We start from the raw sequence: 24,281 nt of genomic DNA on the forward strand, positions 1-24,281 counted from the left end.
GCTGAAATATGCGATCTGCATCGAATTTACTCGATGTGCTAATTGCTCATTTACAACAGCCTCGAAACGAACTTACTCAATAACAACTTATTGGCAGAATTCACCTCACTTGTGGCGTCTGAGATGGCGCAATGCATCAGGATAGGCTTGCAACGCGGAACGCTCGGGTGCAAATCCAGCGGCGGTATGTGATAGTTCAAGTTTTTTATATGGTCTGTCTTAATCGTATGAAACGAATTTATAGAAGTTAGAAGTTGGTAGAAGGTAGAAAAGTAAAAAAATTGAACTAAATATTTAATTTTATTATTTTTCACAGTTTCTTTAGAAGCTGTTTAGCGTTCTATGCAGCTCATAGCACTCATAGCAACTTTAAAGTTCGGTAGTTACTTATAAGTGAAGCTGCTTGGCAAGCTATAGATAAAATGTATTATCCTTCCTTAGACACCATTATTCGAACTCTTGATTACTTGCAAGTTGCGCGCTGAACTTTCAAGCTGCACGTTGAACTTTCAAGTTGCTACAAATATTAACGGTACTTTATTGCGAATGAAGTTCGGTTTACAAACGTAGTTTCTGGTTGTTCAGCAAGAAAGTTCTGCAGAACTAAATGTGAACCAAATGTAAACTTCTAGCCCAGGTTCGTTCCTTAAGTGAAATCCAAACATTTGGTTGCTTGGGCTTGGGTTAAATTTACCGGATTTTTCACGTGGAAAGAACGTGTGGATTATTTTGAGTATATGCGACAATTTAACAAAAAATCCCATATTTTTGCGATGGTTTTCGTCTAAATAAAAAATTCGACATTTTTGTCACTGACACAGATGCACGGAAATTGCTATTCTTGAAGCTTGACGAAACTATCGATAGACGGTCTATAACAAGAAAACCCAATATAATTAGAAACCTCCGGTTTGCTTCAATGTTCCATGTGGAAGATGGTGCCCAAATTGATGCAGTGTATACCGGTCTCAAAGCCGCTTTTGATCGCATAGATCACCAAATTCTTCTGCGTAAGCTGAACCGACTTGGAGCTTCTAACGAATTTGTCCGCTGGTTCCAAACATGAATCGTTGCCTCGCGGTACGGTTGGGCACTACCGAGTCGAGTAATTTTTGCAACCAGTCCAGCGTTCCACAGGGAAGTAATTTGGGCCCATTACTTTTCCTCATATATTTTACTGATGTTTGTTTTGTGATACCATCTGGAAGCAAGTTATTATATGCGGACGATTTGAAGATATTCCTCGCTGTAAGATCAATTGAGGATTGTAAAGAACTACAAATTTTGGTTAACCGATTCGCAGATTGGGGCAGTCTGAACAATCTTACCATAAGCGTTTCCAAATGTTCAGTTACCACGTTTTCCAGAAGCAAAAACCCAATCATACATGCATATAGGAGCGAAGCGACTCTTTTTGCGAGTGTTGCTTGTGTTAAAGATTTGGGAGTGGAACTGGATTCGAAGTTTACTTTCCATAACCATTATTCCAACATTATATCAAAAGCAAATCGCAGCTTGGGATTTATTATGCGCATAGCTAAGGAGTTTCGTGATCCGTACTGTCTACGCTTCCTTTACTTTTCACTAGTGCACTAAATCCTTGACACAACCTCTATAGTGTGGGATCCATATTACGGGTGGCAACTAAAATTTTGGAATTTTTTTCTAAAGCTGTCAAAAAAAGACAAAGATACATGAAGATACATTGTTGAAAAAAAAATTAGTGTACATTTGAAAGCGGTCCGTAATCGGCTGTTCGGCGAAGCTTTTGTTTGACGTCGAAATAGGAGCATTGTACGGCCGTCATGTCAACTTTGCGAATCCATATCTTGATTCTACCAACCAACTGTGCAATTCGTGGCTCTTCAGTTATTTTTGCAGGAACCACCACCAAGGAACTCAAAATCTCGAAGAAATCTTAGATTTGGCGCACTGAGACAGATTTTTCGGGTCGTGGTTTTTGGGCAAAAATGGGATTGAATAGGTTCAGGAACGATTGTGTTTTTTGGCGTAATGCGATGATGCTCTATCCGTCCAAAATACGTATTGTCCATCTGCATGATGTTTTTGTAGAAACGGGATCAAAATTTTCTTCAAACATTCGTCTGGTGCATCTTAATTGATAGACAAACCAGAGTACTTGTTGGTCTTCCACTACCTTGCTTGCAAACAATATTGACGAAAAGAGGAGAGAGAGAGAGAGAGAGAGAGAGAGAGAGAGAGAGAGAGCTAACACATACATACTCTCATTTCTCTCTGAGCTCGTTTGTTGTTGAGTATAGGGGCCTCGAAAAAATTCCAAAATTTTAGTTGCTGCCCGTTAATAAGCTACTGGCATTGTAGAACCGTAAATACGAAAGAAACAGCCCAACTTTATTTAGAAATGTTGTAGTATTCTTCAATCGTCCCATATATAACTTTTTCAAATTCTGCTTGACTGAGAACGAATGTGAATTGAGTCAAAGTGATTGTGCTTAGTAGAATACGAAACCTGAAATTAGAGAAAAAAAGAAAATTTTATTTTAAGTGTTTTTCGAACTTCAAAAACTGATAAAATCCTGCAAGTCGTGGGCGAAATACGTATCTGTCGCGAATTAATATTAATAGCAAACTTCAATTTGGAAAAAGTTTTCTGCTTTTCTCTAATTTCAGATCTGAAAGCTGCACATATTCATACATCACGCATTGTACACTAGATCACCGCGTGCGACGACGGACGAAGGTCTAATTTTCAGTACAAAATTTTCTCAACTTTCGAATAAAAGCAACGCATACTTAGATACTGGCATACTTTTTGTACTAGAGCTAATTTAAGGCAAATAGAACCGGAAACTAAAAACGCTTAATAACTTTGTAATGATTGAGTTTTAGCCACTTGTGCAACTGCAATCGGTCTGACTGCAAGAGATACCCAACCGTTTATACTCATTTAGACCACCTTCCTTATTGGGAACCCCCGTTTTGTCAAAATAATTGTCACGTCGAAATTATAGGAAAAGTTATGTGAATATTTTCAGTATATACAGTAGTTCGCACGCTTACTAATGCGTTTACGTGAAAATTGTTGATTGTTTTTCCCTGTAACAATCAACTAAAAATCACGGAATTTCCTGTAGAGAACGTGAGGATTATTTTGAGTGTATTCGGAAATTTTTAAATATTCCCATATTTTTGCAATGGTTTTCATCTAAATAAAAATCCGACACTTTTGTTTGCTTCAATAAAAAGGCACCTTCATTGATTCTGAAGAGAAAAATAGAGAGACGCATGAAAGTGTGTCCAACAAATGTCTGAGTCTGAACCAGAGTAAACCGAATAATTGGAAGCATACCGATAATACCATCCCATGCCCTAATTCTTTTAATTTTTATTCCCCGTAAACTAGTTATTATTGGACGTGGTTGAATATTTATTTTCGGCAAAATGAAAATACTTATTCTTGTACGGTGTAATGTTTTTGCTTACTAGGCATACTTCAGCCATAGTCTGACGTCTGGAAATAATAACTAGTTTACGGTGACTGAAAATTAAATGTATCATTGAGTGGAGGAAAAGGTTAATTATACCATGGAAATAATAACGGTAATAAAAATTTGCAGGCGTCCGGAGATAGTTAAAGTGTAGAAAGCGGACACATTACGCAGTATACAAGTAACAAGTCTTCTCATTTCTCTGAAAATATTCAATCAACCGAATAAGAAATATTTGTCAGAACAAAAATTCACATTGATTATTGAACCAACCAACTGAATGATTTAGAATTACATTTGTAATTTTTTTTCCTCAAAATTAATACTGATTCCCCATAAAAACTATTTTAATTTTATTCAATCCTCTCTTTCCAGATTCTTTGGAGTAATAAACAAGCAATCAAACCACTACTGGCCTAATTATGGTTAATGTAAGTAAAAGCGATACAACACGACATTGACATGCAACGACGAAATTTCGTTTCACAACATTGTACCACTAATTAATTTCACAGGAATACACAGGACCTCCCGCCCAGGAGCTGGAGACGTTCCTCCCGAAGGATGCAAAAAATGGAACATCAAAGTAAGTACCCACCCAAATGTTATTTCACTCTACAAATGAACTCAGTCGTTGGAGGTTGTAACTTTGTAATGAAAAAATAAAATTTTAATTTGGTTTTTGTCGCTACTGTTGACTAACAGTGAATAATTTAATCATAAAACGTTGGTCCTTTACTGCCAGTAGCATGACAGTTCTATTTTCTTTGAAGTTTCCTATTATAAATGGGACTGTTATGCGAGTAGCCGCAGTTTAGTTATACCACAAAAGTGAGAAGTGAGAGGTAGTGAGGAATTTGATACCAATTGGGAGAAATAATGTAAATATTTGCTCTACAAAATGGGACAACAAAATCATAATCGTTATTTTGCTGTTTGTTTATATATCCAATCATCCAACTGCTACAGTTATAGTCTATAAATTTGACATTCTGTATTCGTATAGGGAAAATTATGTGACTGAGTGAGTCGTCGAAAGTCATCATAGAACAATTGTCGCGTGACTTTTCGAAAGTTCGGAAAGTAAAAATATGTAAAAAATATTTGTTACCTTGAATAGCCTCTCCTCTCACCTGCCGAGAGTTTTCAATCGAAAACAAAATCTTTTAAACATAGCAGTTAATAAAACCGTGTGAATTTTCCTTTATTGACATGAACATAAAAATAAAAGGAATGTAACGGTGACCCGTACTGTTTTAATTTTAGAAGCAATATACAGCAGTGCAGCATTAGTTAGAATACCTGTCGCTCCTGTTATAAAAATGGATCCTCTGGAGTGTTTGAACTATGTGGATTAAACTGTGCACTCTTCAAATGATGTCCCATTCAGACTAAAATTGTGTATAGACAAATTCAGTTCAATTCTAAGCCAAATTAATGTTATCACATAATACCTATGGGTACTTAGGAATGTAGCAAGCTTAAAAAGACAACAAGAGTTCGAGTGGCACTTGATACACTCTAAGGTACGAAAGCTCAGATCAAACAAGAGATTATTGCTTTTACCAGGTGAAATTAAAGTGGAATTCTTGTTGTCAATACACACAGATTCACGCTCTTGCTTTTTTACTGGCCACATTGCAGTTAAATAATGAAAAAAGTAATATTTTATCATTAGAGAAAAGCAAACAGAACTCAAACGATGATTTTTATCGTTTTACCCGTTGAAACCTTTCAACCGGTACACCCTCACTCACATCCCACACTTAGAACTGGTTCTTGTTTACATCGGCAATTGGCGATCGCGCCTACACCTTATCGGTAAACAATGACAGACGCAAATTTGAATTAGGTACGTACCGTGCGATAAAAGTAAATCCAATGTGGCGGCAGCGTCATATGGAAGATGACGCATTACGATGGGTGGGTGGGACTGAGCTTAGGCAATTGCAACTCTACGAAATGTGATTGAATTTTCCGAAAATAAAACAAATAGATCATGAAAAGTTCTTCTTGAATTCATGAATCACCCATCAATGTGTATTTGTTAAATTCACCCAACAGAATTTTTCAAAGCTTTTCTCGAACTACATTTGCTAGTACGGAGTTTGTCCAAAATGACAAAAAAAAAATGAAAAATACTCACCAGAAAATTGGTTGGTTTGCTAATGCCCACATTGAAATGAAGTTTCAACATATGTTGAAATTATTTTACTATCTCTTGGAAATACAATAGAAATTCTTTCTAACAACGTCAGAAGAGGTCGTCATTGCAGAGAAATGTCGCAATAAAAAGTCAAATTTATTTATGTATGTAAATTTGGCCAGGCTAGACAGAATGAAATATTGTTAGAGATTTGGTCACTGTAAAGATAAGCATCAACAGTAAACATAACTGTGTACCGAAGTCACCTTCAGTACACAGTTATGTTTGCGGTTTCAGTGTTTTAAATAATTCACCTTGGTAAAGGTTTTGTTTTACTGGAAGCAATTTCACAATTTGCGAAATCTGGTTTTTGATACCAAATAGTTCCGCCGTTTTCGATATTCTTCCAAGATTTTCTGAACTGACTTTATTGAAGTAATCAGAACAATCGTCCAGATTTCATCATCCACTTTTTTGAATTTGAATTTTGAAGCATAAAACTTAAAGGACCGAGTTTCTAAAATTCCAAAATTGGAAAGACGGACCGAGTACCTATCCTACATTTCATTAAACAGCTCAACAGAACTCAACAATGTTGCTAATGCGGTTAGGCCTTTCTCCTAATTACCCACATTGGCTTCGAATCACTATTAGGAAAGATTTCCTTTGACTCATTCTATACAAAAGCCGGGTTTTAACCCTGCCTATTAACAATATTGGACACACCGCACAGATCAACTTTTATTGCCATAAGCAGATAGCAGAGTTTGCAATCTCTGACTCTGTTTTTATAGGAAGCTGAGTGTCTACCAGATAACATAATGTTTCCACATATGTTGTAATTATTTTTACTATCTCGACGAAATTCAGTAGAAATTCTTTCTACTGCCGTCACAACAGGCCGTCTTTACAGAGAAATGCCGCAATAAAAAGCTGAATTTTTTTATTATATATGTAAATCTAAAGAAGTCTAGACAATGTTGTTAAAGATTTTTTGCTATAAAGATAGGCATCAAATACAACATAACTGTGTACCGAAGGTCATCGGGAACCCGGAGACCTTCAGGATGTACACAGTTTCGTTTACATTTGATGCTTATCTTTATAGTGGAAAAATCTCTTGCAATGTTGACTAGACTTCGTAAAATTTACATATCTAAGTTTCTCCTAAATTCCTCTCCTACGCAAAGCTTTAGTTCAACTACAAGCAATTTCGCAATTTGTGAAATTTGGCGATGACTCAGAATGGTTAATGCAGGATAAATCAAGAAACGGCCTTAAAAATTACTTCTCAGGAAAAAATTTGTTTGGAACCAAATTCCAAAGTTTTCGGCGTTATACTCTAGTATTCTGCATAGCAGCAGAATTATTAGCGCTATAAAATTAGCAGATTTATTGCCGGTGGATAAGCAACCACAATTAAATCAACTTTTAGTGCGCAATTGCCTTACTTATAAAGTAAATTTATAAGAGACTAGCTGTAACCCGCGCGCGTCGCCTCGCGTCTCATTCAAAGCAAATTGGAGGTACACTAGGTAACTCTATGAGGTGCAACTACGTAAAATTTGCTCGTCTTGAATGCAATCTGGTATGATTGGTTTGAGTCTTTGCTTAATGTGGGCGATTATTACCACGAAAATACATATCGCGCCCCTCGTTTTAGCTACAGACAAGGCTCTTATATATATATAGAAGATGTGGCACATCTAAGTAGTTTTATCGTGGTAATTTAAGCAACCACAATAAATTTGCTCTATTATCAGTTTTATTATTGTTCCACAGATAGTTAGAGTAGGGTGGGCGGGCACTTTTGCCCACTAGCGGGGCAAAAGTGCGAATACCACGGGGCAAAAGTGCGAAGCTCGAATCCATGAAATTAGCACAACAGTAGCTAACAAAACCATACTATCTTCAATCTGCGTTATGTTTCGGTAAGGAATATTCTCAATTTGCCCCTTTCCTATTTTGCGCTGGTGTATTGCAGCCTCCGTTAGATCGAAACTTGTCCAAACGTTTGTTTCTTGTTCCATCAGCGGAAAAATACTGTTTTCCTTCGGCCAACATCTGTAGAGCACACAGTTTTCTGCAGATCTTCCATTTTTGGTATCTGTAATATAGTGCCTAAGGCTGGATATAATTAGCTATACATTTTTGCCTCGTCCATTAATCGAACTTTTGCCCCGTCCGTGAATCGCACTTTTACCCCGCTAGGCGCTTGACGGGGTTAGATTAAATTACAGAAAAGCGAAACATATTTTGTAAAAATTTTTCACCGTATTTTCAAAACAATATGTGAGTGATGTAAAACGCTGCTACAAATTTTCAACAAGTAATACCCTCCTGTTGATATCGTATTTGCAGTATAACGAAAAATTACATCCAAACCGCCCTAAAATAACATTTGCACATACCTCAGCAACTATGCTTCGTAAGCAACCAAAGTTTACGTTAGATTCAAGCTGTCAAAGTAGTCACCCATCCATGCCAATGTAGTCAACTTACTGGGAATCTGCACCGATAAATCATTGAATCGCACTTTTACCCCTCCTTGCTCTATAAGTATTTTGCTGTTACTCCGCTATTGACCAGGACCGATGAAAATTGCAAAATGGCTGGAAAAAACATATTTGGAACAGCACACTATTTCTCATTGTACAACCACCATTGTACCAATTATAGGTCCCTGCATTCTGATCAATACTGACGCCGGCCACGTCCGAATGCGGGAAGCTAGATAAAGATCCATCGTAATGGATAATGCAATTTGTCGAAAGCTACGCGCGGTGTGGTTTCATTAAAACGCCCGCGAAGTCTCTTGACACCGACTAACCCGGATATTCGAATATTTCAATCGAGCACATGCTACAGGTATCATAAACTGCTTCATTTATCCCACTAAATGTGTTACTTCATGTCGACACTCGATGTGTTATCTTAAAATGCCATCGAGATATATTGGAATACCTAATTCTTCTTTCATAAACCCAAAATATTGGTAGCGAAAGTTATGAAGCATTGTTTATTTATCAGTATAAAGAATAGCATCACTAAATTACGCGCGCTTGATTGTGATAGTGATATCATCGTAAGTTTAATGCATCGACAATGAGAACTATCCGAGAACGAGAACGAATTCGAAGGCCGCCCGCTCGACACAACATGACATCGCTCATAGAATTGAATGTATGGAGACAAAAGCAAAAACTCTCCTTCTCCGATCATGCCACGAACTATATCAACACACTTTAATACAACATGACATAATACACAAATGAAGAACCAAATACTTATCTCAGGCTCCTAATAGATCCTAATGCTGGTGTCAACTCAGCAGGTATTTCACGAAATTATTTTTTTTTCCTCTTCCTTTCAATAAGAATGAAACACAGCGTGTGAAACATCGCTTCAAGCTTCAAACTAGCGCATTCTTCTTGGTGAGCTGTATTATATTGCTCAACCTAAAACACTAGAATTTTGCACTGTTTGCGTCGGAAATTATTATTAGATAACAATGGTCCTTTATTCGTGATTACACTGCACTGAACTTCACTAGAAAAAACGCGATTTGTGTCAGAGCACTCGCGACTACAACCACACTCTCTGACATGTCTTGAATTTCAATTTCGACTAAAAGACCTTTTGACCTAAAATAATGCTCCATTGCTTTGAATAAACTTATTAAAGTAAGGGTAAGGTTATGCTCAATCAAAAAGGTTTATGATCAATCACTTCATAAAAATTAAAACAGATTCAACAATCACTGTTAAATGGATTATGACTTTTCGTGTCAGTTGTTTGACGTAGGAAATTCTAAAGACCACTAACCTTGACCGTTCTTTGCTTTGCTATGCTTCCTCCGGCTACCGGTATCTCAGCTTAACTTGGATCGAAGTTGCGTCACGACGATGCACCCTGTAAATAAAAGGGGAATATTCAGTTTGATTTACGTATATAATGGTTGTGTTTCCAATAGACTGATGGAACGGTAGAAGAAAGTAATGAGAACAAAGGTATTTCGTAGTATCCAAATAGAGTGGGGCGAGACATAAAGGAGAACGAGCGGAAAAATAGATACGAAAGGGTCATTGAAGTAACGCTTACTGGGTTCCTCTTTGCTCAACCTGGAGGATCCCAATTGAACCGAGCTATAATGGGCTTCAAGGTACGAAGCTGGTCTAATAAGCCAGTCGTCGTATGTTCGAATCGCGGCTGGAAAGTCTGTCGATAAAGAAGGGTTAAATATTAGAAAGACGTTTAAGCCCAAATCTTTGCTTTTATTATGGAAGCTATTTAACCAGATTCGAACCCAACGTCCCTTCCAGGCTCTATGATTCGCAGGGTGAAATTCAATTCACTTAAATCACTGAAAATTTTGAAAAACTTGGTGGCAATATAGTTGCCATTGCCTCACAAAAGGTTAATGCCCAAATCGAACCCAATAGGCTCTAACTGAGCCTTCATGATTCACGTACTGAAAAAAAACGACCAATCACGTGATGTTCCACCATAACTCTGTGACGCGTAGATACATTTCCATCAAACTGGGTAAACATGTCGCTTGACATTGGGATTCGACTCAGAAGGTTAATAAAGGGGGAGTCTCTAACAACTCCAAAAAAGTAAAAAAGCATAGCCACTCTTCTATATCGACAGACTTCGCAGCCGGTTATTAAAGTACAGGACAATTACGGGCCTAGTGCAACGATCATACTGACTCTATAGCAGCACCTCCCAACAGAGACCTCGAAGCTAACTGGGCGGCCAGCTAGGTAAAATCAACTGCGAAATAAATTATATGTATCAGCATAACACCGGAACGCCTGGACAGTTCAAATTTGGTATACACGTTTCTGGACATAAGGGATTCAATTCAGTGGAATTGACAACAACGTGTAGGGGAGAGGGGGCGGTTCGAATAGGGGGGAATTTCCGGAGAAAAATCAAATGTTCAAGTGGCTGCTTGCCACAGGTTAACCGAGTAAGATTGGGCATTCAGGTTATGAAGAATTAAAAATCTATGAACAAGAGAAAAACCTTTTCAAAAAAAAATTATATGAGGTAGAACGTGGAAAACATTTCGTGGAAATGTCCCAGTATTGTTTAGAACATTTACCTATATTTTCACAAAAAAATGTTGTTCTGCGCTCAATTTTTGAAAAAAAAACGATGTCCAAGAAAATAGGATAGAAAATAGTAAATAAAAGCTAAAGAATTTTAAAAAATGGATGGAAGCCAAAAAATTTTGAAAAATCGGAGTTTCGGAATTTCTAAACCAGTGAAAATTTATACCACTTTCTGCCGAAGTAGAACTAGGTAATGGCAGATGAATAACTTGCCCCCTCACACTAGGTTGAGTTTTGGTGTTGCTCACAGATAGAGTACTCTTTGGGTAGTAATTCCTTTTTTATTTTGATTTTCGGTTTCTTGCTGCTACTCGACAAAAATTCCCTCCGATCTCAGTATTAGTCTTTTCGTTTGAGATTTCCCATTTTAAACATACTACCTACCCTTCTATGGAATTTAGTAAAATAATTATTCGCCACAAATAATTAAATTTAACGGAAAGAACTCGAATCCAACTCTAGTCACTTCTGGAGTCCCACAAGGCTCTCATTTGGGACCTTTTCTGTTAATTTTGTATGTAAACGACATTTGCTTCATTCTCAAGGAACTTAAAGTGCTAATATATGCCGACCACTTGAAGCTGTTTTTGGAAATAGGAAAAGGAGAAGACATTTAGAAAAAGAATCACACCATAAATCTTCAGATTATTTATTTTAGATTTTAGATTAGGCCATTGCAAATCATTTTCAAAGTTTTCGTCACCCCCCCCCCCCCCTTGGAAATTGGCTTGAAAAATCGGGGGGCAAAAAAATAATTTGTAGGATGAGTTAATTTTTTTTTATAAAATCAATTGTCAGCCTGAAAAACTCGAAAAATGAGTACGAGTTGAGTTAACGCTTCTAACACAAAATAAAAATGGAAGTTCAAACAGTGGAATTTCCGAAACTAGGCCAAAAAAAATTTTCTTTCGTATTTATTAAAAGCAAGAATAGATTTGGTTTTCACGTTTAAACTTTAAGTAAAAATGCCTAAAATCCATCTTTTTATTGCTCGAATGAAAAATTGTCTTTGTTTTTTTTGCACCCCCCTTCAGTGGCCCAACACCGGAGGGACAAAAACTTTTTTAAATATTTGTAATGGCTTTATTATCAGATTAGAAAATCAAACAGTGCAAAATGTGAAAAAGTAAGGGATTTAGGAAGTCCAAACCAGGCTTCATTCTCGGTTTTTTGCTCAGTAAATGCTCATTTGACTGCAGCGCCTCAACGAAACGGAACTCGAAAAAGTAGTGTAAAGGGCAATTGTAGAGCTAATTATTATCTACATTATTGTTGAAGAAAGTATAGTTCTATCTCTTGTATTTGCGGCGCTAAGGGGCTGCTACACCGTTGGTGGCAAAAAGAGCGCTCATTTGGCTACCAGCAATCGCATAGCGCCGTAAATACAAAAAATAGAACTATACTTTCTTCAACAATAATGTAGATAATAATTAGCCCTACAATTGCCCTTTACACTACTTTTTCGAGTTCTATTTCGTTGAGGCGCTGCAGTCAAATGAGCATCTACTGAGCAAAAAACCGAGAATGAAGCCTGGTCCAAACTAACTTTCTTTAGGGACTCCAAACTAACTTTCATTGATCATTATAACGCAATAATACGCAACGCAAATCACATGCTAGATTTTATTAAACGCTTTAGCTATAATTTTAGGGATCCATATACTATCAAAGCACTATATATTTCCTATGTGAGGTCAATACTGGAGTACTGCAGCATTGTATAGTCAGTGCAGAAACAATTTCTCTTATATGCTCTTCGTAAATTAGGTTGGATTTTTTCTCTTCCACCATATGAAGCACGCTGCAAGCTTATAAATCGTTTCGCATCGTATTGACTTGCAGAAAGTTATATGTCGAAAGTATTTTGCTTGACCCCTCTAAGGTCTACATCATTTTTAGCACCGTATTTTGTCGAGTGCTGATGTTTTTAGATATGCGACATGACGTTTATTACTGATATTGAAATGTCCCTTGATGGAAACCGGTTCCGGATTCATAGTGACCTCCTGGATCCGCATAGCACGTACCAGGGCTCGTTACTGCGGCAAGGTAACTGATATGACCACAGTCGATGATTTGTATAAAAAAATCAACATGTTTCAAACAAATTTTAGAATTTTCACAAAATTATCCAAGAGGTTAATTATAATTTAACCTTATATTTTTTCTTAATATCCGAATCACACTTCGAATCAGTGAGACATTCGAAGGCATTCGGCAAGCAGTAGGTACAGGTTTTCGTTTTGGCAATCATTTCTGATTCAGTTGGGATTATTATTCAAACTATTGTTAAACTTGATTTAATACCCTACATCGGTAGGCCGGGTATCGAAGATTCCGAGAACTTGGCGCGCGCACAACAGGCGACGCACAAAGTGTGGTAGGTGGTACATAAGGATAATTTATTTCTTCGATACACTGTGTGCTTAATTTCTTACTTGCCCTGCAAGTTCGAAACTGTTTTTTTTCCTTTCGTGAAAACTACCAAAAATGTTCGCTTGGTTTGTTGGTTGGTTGGAACAAGATACTGGCGACAACGAACCCGCAGCAGCAGCAGTAAATCGCAATGACATGAAAAAATATGTTGCAACAGATATGAGAAACGCAACGAGGAAAGCAGAGAAGAAGGATGTTCGGATGCAATGCCTAAAAGTTCGTAGTATTGAATAAATTACAAATTTCCTACCAGCTACCTACTGTAGCGAGCACAGCATCTCTCTTTTCGGAAACACGTATTGATTACGAAACTCTTCAGTAAGTACGGCATAGCATACCTATTATTGGCAATTATCCCTTTTGTTCACTCTTAAACACACTTTTTCTTCATATATGCACACTGTTGACATATATTCGAACGTGATGGTGGAAAAGCTACGATTTCATCATCCGGGGGGATGAAACATAAATGAAGCATAAACGCAAACTCGGCATGCTGCTTCTTTTTTTGAGTTGACGGTTGATGCCGCGCGCTGCAAGGGCTCTGAATCGTATGTATTCTTCAGACGGCGGGAGAACATGCAAAAATGCACAAACCTGAAATCGATTTCAATTTTGCAGCATGCCCTTTGCGCAGCAGCATGCAATGAAAACTATTTCAGTTCGTTATCAGCACTCGATCACGTTGCGTCGTTGATCGCGATCGGTGGATCGTTAAAACATCAACCTATTACAATGGCTAGTGGTTTTCAGTTTAACAACAACGAATCCGAGGACGATGTGAAGAGGTATTTGAACCATTTTTTGTTTTGAATCATGTGCACAGTGAAATCGAAGTTTTCGTCTGGTTAATAGCGGTATGATTGGCTGAAGCTAAAATTTTCATCAGAAAATAAACTCGATGACAATTTTATTCGAATTTTATACCTAGAATTGGATACCTAGATGAATTAGAATAGAATAAAATTTCCCTGGAGACCATTTTACGGTCGGTTTGTTGCTGGCTAGAAAAGTGTCATTTAGCGTTTCCGGATTTGGTCCTGTACACTAACTGGTACTGTGGACTGTAAAACCTGTCGAAAAAGTTCATGTTCCGGGATCATAGTAGCTGGATACTTGAAGATCGCAATATCATCAATAAATTTATATTTGAGTGCTCAGTTATAAATTTTGAAAAATGTGAAACGTACATTTGATGTTTTTCAAAATCCGAAAACCTAGCATACGAATTCAACTAATTTAAAAACCAATTTCCAGTCATATGAAAATTCCTATGTTATGGTGAAAAACGACGAATTTTATGCCAGTGAGGATAATATTGAGTTTTACATCTCTAGGGTGAAATACTATTCATTTGGTCAAAACTGCTAAAATAAGACGTACGCCGTGAACAAATACCACACCATTGGAATCCTTATAAAAATATCTTTCTGTCAAAAGATTAAACCAGTTCCAGTGGTACTACTGTCCAGTGGTACTTGGAGGCATTGAGATAAATGACTTATTTTTTCGGAAAAATCCCCGCTGTGCTGCGCCTGTTTTTTACTTTTTGATTTTTTGTGCTTTTACTGATGCACTTCCTTACGTTGCAATTTCTCTTGCGTTCGAACATTTTCCTTTTCCGCATGGTTCTTCTTTCGTACCAACTCTTTGTTAAGCTCGAGTTTTTTTGCATTTTACTTTGGCGATCTAACTCCCTAATTAACCGCATGTTTTTCATCTCCTGCAATTGGTCAACACATGTGTGGATTGGATACGCTTTCAACCGATAGTTTTGTCTGCAAACCACTTCTTTTCGTTGTTCGAAGAACGGACATGCATCCTTTGAGGGATGGAAATTTTCCTGATTAGTGGTTTCTAAATTATTGGGTCGATAAAACAGAACATATGTGTCTGAGTTTTTGCATTTTTTGCAGAACAGGACAATGAAAAATTTAAAATTTTGGGACGGAATAAAACAGCAACGACTGAAAGATACTTAGACTGCTATAGTTTTAGATGATTGAAAGTGAGGAAAATTAACTGGTGATTTTTGTGCTTTGTTGTAGAAAGTGTAAGCAATTTTTATAATTTTTTTTTTTCAATAAATTTAGCTTAAAGGTCATAGCACAAACAAACAGACATAACTCTTGGAAGAAAAATCAACAAAAATTATCGTACCTCACATTTAGCCTGAACACTAGCACCATCTATGATCGACATTCCCTAATATCAAATAGCAACAGGAGTATCCCGAAAACGAGCATTATGTCTGTTTGTCTTTGGTCATAGAGAACTCATTCCGTTAACTAAAAATAATTGTACCAAGTGTTTTTCGTTCTAACTGCAAACAAGCCAATAAATTAGGTGATTATAAATCATGAGAAAAGTTAGAAGTAATGTGTTTCAAGTCTTAATTATAAAGCATATTTTCAGTGCACTTCGTTTAAAGCATGGATAAAGCTTATATTTAGCACAATCGGGCTAGATCAGCTGAACTTCACAAAGAGCCATCAAAATAATGTTCGGGAGTAAGAAATCAACATAAGTTTTCGTCAGTGTCTGGAGAAACAAACTTTTATATTTATCTATCATATCAACGATAACCAGTTTACGTTCGACCCGGTAAACTTTCCCATTAACTATTTAAGTACATGATGTTCATGTAAGTTGCTATACAGAAATTTACATGATTTTGACGTGGATACGACGTGCTGATTTTTTGAGTGAAGTGCCGGTGGGATTCTTGAAGAGAAATTCAATAGCGATGTTGAATAACATACAGGACAGTCCATTGCCTTGTCACAAGCCTTTGAGCGACTCAAAAGGGCTTGAGGGTACCCTCGAACTACGCACGGGGTGGCTTTAATCAGCCGCGTCAGCTGGTTCGGAAAACCGTTCTCGTGCATTATCCGTCGTAGCTGTTCACACTCGACTGTATCGTATGCAGCCCTGAAATCCAGGAAAATATCATGCGTGGGGGCACGTTGTACTCCCGACATTTCTGGAACACATTTCGGAGAGAAAAAATATGATCCGTAGTAGCACGAACCCCTATGATAAGCTTGGTTGATATTGCCCTACGAAACCTCAAGATATTGGGGTTATACGACGTAAGTGCAGCAATCGAGGCGATCGCCCTTTTGTAGATGGGACAAATCACACCTCCCATCCAGTAGTTTCTCCTCTTCCCAAATCATTAAAATTATCCAGTAAAGTGCCGTTACTAGCGATTTTAGGACTATTCGGTCCAAATCTGTGCGATAGCTTTGGGAAATCCTTGCAGTTAACGTGCAACAAATGTGTAATTTTTTGAATGACCTTTTCGTAAGTAATCTATCAATAGAGTTTGCAGTGAGAATTTACATTACGCTTCCCTTTTCTTGGGTTACGATCAGTTCAAAGGTTAATTTTCAAGAGATACATACAAGACAATCAATAGCCTCTAAGTACAAGACAATTACGGGGCTAGTGCAAAGATCCTACTGACTCTAGCAGCACTGAGAAAAGTAACGTCCACGAAAATAAAATCTGTATCTGTAAGGAGCCACTACACTAAAATTATTGTTCACTCATTCTTTTATTACATCATTGCGAACAAAGAAGAGAAGAATACAAGAGGCTTGTCTGTATCGAAAACCAGGTCTCTGACAGGGCGTCATAAGAGGCTTATCGGTAACTAAAAACAGGCCTTTGGCAGGACGTCATGCTTTCGTAACAATGCACTGGACTGGACAGCTTGATTCATCTGCTCGACTCAACTGCTTGACTTATCTGTTTGATTCGACAGCTGGATTCAACTGCTCGACTGGACCGCTCGGCTCAACTGCTCGATTAAACTGTCCGACTGGACTGCTCGACTTGACTACTCGATTCAACTGCTCGACTCGACTGCTCGTCTGAACTGCTCAACTGAACCGCTTGACCCGACTGCTCGATTAGACTAGACCCGACTCAACTGCTTGTCCAGTCAAGCTACTAGACTCAACTGCTCGATTCAACTGTTCGACTGGACTACTCGACTCAACTGCTCGACTGTACTTCTCGACACAACTGCTCGATGAAACTGTTCGACTGGACTGCTCGACGTGCCTACTCGACTCAACTGTTCGACCTAACTGCTAGACTGAACCGCTTGACCCGACTGCTCGTCTAGACTACTTGACTAAACTGTTCGATTCGAGTGCTCGACTCAACTGTTCGATTCGAGTGTTCGACTCAACTGCTCGACTTGACTACTCGATTCAACTACTCGACTTGACTGCTCGACTCGACTGCTTGATGCAGTTGCTCGACTCAACTGCTCGACCCAACTGCTTGACTCGATTGCTTGATTCGACTGCTCAAACGGCCTGCTCAACTCGATTGCTTGTCGCGATATCATATGGTCGATGTTAAATCAGACCGGACCAAGTCGCAAAATTTTGCAAAATGAGTTAATGACAGCAAACGATCGGGAATTTTATAAGCAACATTTTACTTTAATCAGACTACATAAATGTTGCAAACAGCCAGAGTTAAAAGATGAATTCGAAGTCAGAATTTTGTCACTCGGTTCTGTCTGCCATAACACCGACCATATGAATCGGTTCGCCACAGACAATGCACTGGGGTCCAGAAAGTCAAATTAGGTGGAATAAATTGTTTACTCAGTAGCCGTTGATTTTAGACTATTTACGTGTTAGCAACAAAATCTTGATTTAGGATGCCGCTTTTTTTGGCCTGAGCTATTTTGGGGTGACCCTTAAATTAACCAAAATCCAGAAATTATCTTCAAAACGAAACAAGATAGAGCGATTTTCACTTCAGCAATTTTATAGCTTGAAGTATTTTGAGTAATATTGCAGAAGACGAAATCCCTCTATCTTGAACCGTTTCCATATTAGGGTGATTTTCCTCAGTCAAGTTAGGGCGACCCTGCTACTTTGCGATTTTTCTCCATAACTTTTTTATTTTGCATTTCTCGCAAAACACTTCATTAGATGACTTTTGGTGGAAAAAGAAACTGGCTATCTATTTTACTTCTACAGTTATCTTAAATTTTGTGATAAAAATAGGCCGTTTTCAAATGTTAGTATCTTAGAAAGATGCAAGCAGAATTAAAATCGGTCGATTGTGTTTGAAAGATCGTGATTTTTTGTGCATATCAAAAATTGAAGAGTGGATTTTTGACTATCTCAAATAAATCAACTTTGAATATGTGTGGTTTTAACATATTTAAGTATATACAAGTAAACAAGTTGCGCCATAGCTCCGGAAAGCCTTGACTGTTCTTCAGCAAACTTGGCGTACATGTTTCTTGATACAAGTGAATCAGCACAGGGGGTTGGCAAAAAGGCGGTGGTCGCTAAAAAGGGGAGGAGGAGGTCCAAATATATAAAGGTGGCTGCGATCATCTTGCATTAAGGGGCGAACCAGCCACAGGCAGAAAACCTTTCCAATATAGAATAATAGTAATAATAATATCTTGTATTTGGACTGTTAGAAGTTGTACAAGTGGCTGGGAGATAAGATGAAGAGCGTGTGAAAAAATGGGAGGGTCACAACTACGGGAGTAGAACAATGTAAGAAAGCCTTTGTTTCTCTTTGAGCATTTCTTTCGTATTTCTTTTCTGATATTCTCGAATCTTGACTGGCAGAGGCTGTTAGAGTCAATAGGATCGTAGCAACTGGCCCTGCAATTGTCCGGCACTCTAACAGCTGACTGCGAAGTCTGTCGTATAAAAAAACAGAAGGTCAAGTTTCGATAACGGAATGTAGCACCTAGGCTTTGCTATGCTTTGCTATTTAGTTATCAGCTACGGTCGTTGCTTACGCTCGTCATTGCAACCCAGCAGTTGATACCTATCGTTAGCGAGAGTGTAAAATGTAAAAGAAGTGTGTTAGCGAGGGTGTAAAAGAAGTAAAGTAAAATCCGTATTCATACATTCTAGAGTGCCGCTCGTGCTCACGACCTATGGATAGCTGGTGAGCTTTGGATTCGCGGGCGGGATGTGTAGAAAGTTGCTATGAGGCTCTAAACTCGCGAGTGTGTAGGTAGAAGAATGTATGCACACAGTACCAGCAGTTGTTTGTCGTAGGCTTGCGTCAGTGGAGTAAGCTTTGGATGCTATGCTTTGCACACTTGCTCGCCTGAGATTTTCAACCTTATCGAAAACAGATGTACAAGTGGCTGAACGACAAAAGGATGGTGACCTCTGATGAAAGGGGAGGTGTGAATCACGGAAATCCCCGTCGCGGGTAGAAAACTATTTAAACTTCTCATTCGGTAGTTCCACTCAATGATACTATGAAACACATATGATTTCATTACTATGCATACCATTCCCTCTGTTTATTGGAAAGTCTACCGTTTTTAATGTCTAACCTCATTATAAAGTTCAAGTCAACAAACATGAGGTTAAGTTTATACATTCTCTTTTAGATTTGGACCACTCACACAACTTATAACGGTCTAAATGCAAGATAATTACAGCCACTTTTACATATTTCTACCTCCCCCTCCCCTTTTGAGCGACCACCCCGCTTTTGTCAACCCCCTGTGCTGATTTACTTATGTCAAGAAAGACTTTATTTATTTGAGATAGACAAAAATCCACTCTACAAATTTTTGATATTATGCACAAAAAATCACGATCTTTCAAAAGCAATCAACCGATTTTAATCGCCCTAATATGGGAACGGTTCGAGATAGAGGGATTTCGTCTTCTGCAATATTACTCAAAATACTTCAAGCTATAAAATTGCTGAAGTGAATATCGCTCTATCTTGTTTCGTTTTGAAGATAATTTCTGGATCTTGATTAATTTAAGGGTCACCTAAAATAGCTCATACCAAAAAAGCGGCATCCTAAATCAAGATTTTGTTGCTAACACGTAAATAGTCTAAAATCAACGACTACTGAGTAAACATTTTTTTCCACCTAATTTGGTTGTCTGGACCATAGTGCAATGGACACAAAAGAGCAATTTTGCCCACCTATAGAATCAGCACAGTAGAGATAATGTTTTTATTCAGTTAAATAATATCCAATGCGAGCATAAAAACTATTTGCTTCAGTTTCCAGCTATGACTCTTTTATGTACAACATCTTAGAGCAATAATATGCAATATAAGAACTCAAAGAACTAATACAAAGATTAAACATCTTCGCAAACACTAGCCAATGGAATGTAAGAATCCGCAGTTTTCTGAATTCTGAACAGACATTTTCATTTCCCGGATCGTAAGATTCGAGCTCAACTGGTAGATTAATACGAATAAATCGAAATTTAGTTTCTCAAGTAACATTTTGAGTTTTATTACACTCTCATGTTGGTATTTATGACCAATTTTGACCATAAGAGTGTTATAAAACCTCCAATGTTACTGGGGTTGAGAACTGACATCTGACTTTTCAGCTTTACTCAGATCGTATTTTCCACTACGCGTATTTCTACTACGAATTATGAAAGTAACTTGTGTTTTCTGAGCATATAAAATCAAACTATTTTCTTCAGACCAACTAGCAGTCATTAAAGAGATTCGCAGATTCATCTTTCCTCTTGTTAGTATAGTTAAAATTTTATTGGGTATAGTTGCCAAAAAGACAAGCCCTCACCACACAAGCCCTCAGTTTTGAAGGTAATTTATTTGTATACAATGAAAATAGCAAAGGGCCTAAAACAAATCCTTGCGGAACGCCTGAACTAATTCGCAAGAAAGACGAAAAACAATCATTACACATAAAAGTTTGAAGTCTAATTTTCACGACTATGCGTATTTCATATACGACTTGCAGTCTTCTTCAGCGTGTGTAAAATTTCTTTTCGAAGAAATCCCTAAAAATTTTCCATACACAAATTTATGAAATTTATGGATTAAATTGACCAATTGAATAAGTAAAATTGGCGCACAATGAGCAGGCTTAGTACCTAGAATCTGAAAGTAGAGAACGACGAAACTTTTTATTTATCACACTATAAGACACTAATCATTCATTATTCTGAACATTTTTTTGGTTTGTCGTGTGTGAGATTTATAACACAATTGGACAAAGAGGGAAGGTTCCACTATTTAAACAAGCCCCAAGCTCTTTTGGGTAGTTTCACAGAGAAATGACCTACTGTGAAATGTACTGCACGTTGCGCGCGAGTCTTGCATCATAGGCTGTTTATGTGATAAGTATACCTACAAGAGTTTCCTAGGCAGCCGGAAGGAAAGAGAGCATGTTGACACAAGTCACGTGCTACTTTTCCTTGATGTCATATTGCAGTTTTGTCGAATTGCATAATTTATATAGTGCAGTTTTTCAAACACATGATTTTTTTTAACTTGGGACATTTTTTCTGTATTCATTGTAGAATACCAATAGTACCGATCCCTCTATGTCTCTGATAAATATCGCTACAACTGAGTGCATGTATCGCTGTAATTATTAATTATTTCGTGCAGTCCAGAATTAAAACAATATCCTGTACTTCACAATTACTTTCAGATACAAGATCACTCCAGCCAAAACGGACGTGGAATCGGCGGCAGTGCAATCTTTTGATCCATTCAAGGAAAGATCCCTGGAACATCCCACTACGTAAGTGTTTCCTAGATTTACTACCATCCTTAGACCAATTGTTAACCAATTTCCACAATATTCACAGCGATGGCGAAACGTTAACCCATCTTTTGAAGGCTTCCCTCGGAACGGGAATTTTGGCTATGCCAATAGCCTTCAGCTATGCTGGACTTGTAGGTGGAATAATCGCAACGGTTCTGACGGCACTTATCTGCACACACTGCGCCTACGTTCTGGTTTGTTCCTTACCAAAAAATTACAATACAGTTGATTTCTTATTGGTTTTTCTTACCGACAGGTCAAATGTGCTCACACCTTGTACCACCGGAACAAGTGCACGGCGATGACTTTCGCCGAAATCGCGGAAGTTTCGCTGGCAAATGGACCCCAATGGGGACGCAGGTGGAGTAAATTCATACCGAAGTGTATTACCTACGGACTGTTTGTCACTTACTTCGGAACATGTGCCGTGTACACCGTCATTATCGCTACAAACTTTCTGCAAGTCATCGACCACTACACAGGATCTGCCATGAATCTGCGAGTCATGATTGCCTTACTCCTGGTGCCTTTGATCTTACTTTCGTGGATCCCTAATTTGAAGTACCTTGCACCGGTTTCGATGGTCGCCAACGTCTTCATGTGTGTTGGGCTAGGAATTACTTTCTACTATTTGGTTACCGATATGCCGCCACTGACCGAAAGACCCATGTTTATTTCCGTGATGAACTGGCCGTCCTTCTTTGCTATCGTAATTTTCGCAATGGAGGCAATCGGTGTTGTAATGCCACTGGAAAATCAGATGAAAACCCCCCAGAACTTTATCGGACTTTGCGGCGTGCTGAACCAAGGAATGGGTGGAGTTACGCTGATTTACATTCTTTTGGGATTCTTGGGATACGTGCGATATGGTGATGAAGCGATGGGAAGCATAACCCTTAATTTACCAGTTGAAGAAATGTAAGTTCGAAACTTATCTGATTTGATATACGACCCAGTTAATAATTGTTTTTTTTTACAGACCTGCCCAAGCCGTCAAGATTTTGATTGCCTTAGCTGTTTACTGTACATTCGGACTGCAGTTTTACGTCTGTCTAGACATCGCGTGGATTGCCATTAAGGATAAGTTCAAGAAGCGACCAACACTGGTGAACTACACTATGAGGTTTGTTTGCTTTGAAACCCGAAACCACCAAGCAATCCATAACCATACAATCCATTTGTTTATTTTTAGAACCATCCTCGTTACTGCCGCAGTGCTACTGGCCGTTGCCGTTCCCACTATCGGACCATTCATCGGACTTATCGGAGCGTTCTTTTTCTCAATCCTTGGACTGCTCATTCCCATCTTGATTGAGATGGTTACGTACTGGGATCAAGGCTTCGGAAAGTTCAACTGGATCATCTGGAAAAATGTTCTCGTGTTCTTCTTCGGACTTATCGCGTTGGTTTTCGGCTCCAAGGGCGCCATCGAAGACATTATCAATCTCTATGTTAAGTAGACTGAGTAGCATTTTACACGTTGATATCTCGCAGCTGCAATACTTATAAAAAACAAGATAAGTGTGAGGCACAAAATGCGTCCTGCCGTGACTGCATTTTTATGCTTTTTGTACTATTAATTTTAAATTATAGTAACGACTTTTGTCCCTAAAAGAAAAGTGCTCTAAGAAAAACAGTAGGATAAAGTTAAGTATAAATCCTTCAACACAAAAAGTGCTTTACAGCTGCAGTGATAGAATTTAAGACAAGTGCCTACTTTCATTCAGCAATGAATAAAAATAGAACGCGAGGACTTGAATTAGATCGTTAAATGCATACGCTAGGGATTTCACTACAATATAGTTTAGCAGCGGATCCGCCGAAACAGAAAAGACGGAAGTATTCATATCTGCAATTGTCCAACTCTATTGCGGATGTTTATACGTACTGCAAGCGCAGCGCGGCCATGGAACATAATATGTAGACTCCGGTTAAGCATTAGTTATATTTTTTTAAAAAAACAAAGGCAAACCAATTAAAACCTAAAGTTGTCATTAGCAGAAACATTATACGCAGTATCAAATTTTAGCAAAGCAAAATTCTTTTTATAAAAGAAATTGAACGCATCCATCCTATATAGGCATAAAAATTACGTGGCAGCAATGAATAAAATTAGTAGAGATAAAGTTACAATTTCTTTCCTTTTTTCCCCTGACATTCACTGGCTGGGTGATTGACCGGAAAGAATTTGCTGTACTATGGCATTGGATGTTTCAAGAACCATATAATGTGGAGGGCGAGGAAACTGGATCGAAACCAATTGCGCTCAGTGTTAATCGCAATGGGAGGAAATCCTGCCCGTTGAGGAACCTTTACAATGGCGTAAAATCTTCCTTTCAGATCACATTTGCTTTGATATGGTCGGTCTGTCTGTCTGCAGATTTGCTTATGCCGGTTGGGCTTGAGGTACACCACTGGTCTAACAAAACAGTCGTCGTATGTTCCAATTTCGACTGCGAGAAGCTTCTGTCCTGTGTTCTATCCCGCGCTTTACATGCTGGCTTTACATTCTAAGGTGGCTTGCCATCCTAATA

At 38.2% G+C, this 24,281-nt stretch overlaps 1 protein-coding gene across 1 annotated transcript in view; it reads left to right on the top strand.

Moving 5' to 3' along the window:
* LOC128734306 (proton-coupled amino acid transporter-like protein pathetic) overlaps positions 1-23,873 on the top strand; it is a 41,565-nt gene extending 17,692 nt beyond the window's left edge. The window contains exons 2-8 of the mRNA XM_053828427.1: positions 3,846-3,901; positions 3,986-4,056; positions 21,631-21,723; positions 21,791-21,941; positions 22,004-22,665; positions 22,727-22,870; positions 22,940-23,873. Coding sequence (XP_053684402.1) covers positions 3,893-3,901; positions 3,986-4,056; positions 21,631-21,723; positions 21,791-21,941; positions 22,004-22,665; positions 22,727-22,870; positions 22,940-23,207 — 1,398 coding nt within the window. The 5' untranslated portion in view covers positions 3,846-3,892 and the 3' untranslated portion in view covers positions 23,208-23,873. The remainder of the gene's footprint in view (positions 1-3,845; positions 3,902-3,985; positions 4,057-21,630; positions 21,724-21,790; positions 21,942-22,003; positions 22,666-22,726; positions 22,871-22,939) is intronic.
* Positions 23,874-24,281: the final 408 nt, after the last annotated feature.

This window comes from Sabethes cyaneus, chromosome 2, assembly GCF_943734655.1.
Source record: "Sabethes cyaneus chromosome 2, idSabCyanKW18_F2, whole genome shotgun sequence".
NCBI classification, from domain to species: Eukaryota; Metazoa; Arthropoda; class Insecta; order Diptera; family Culicidae; genus Sabethes; species Sabethes cyaneus.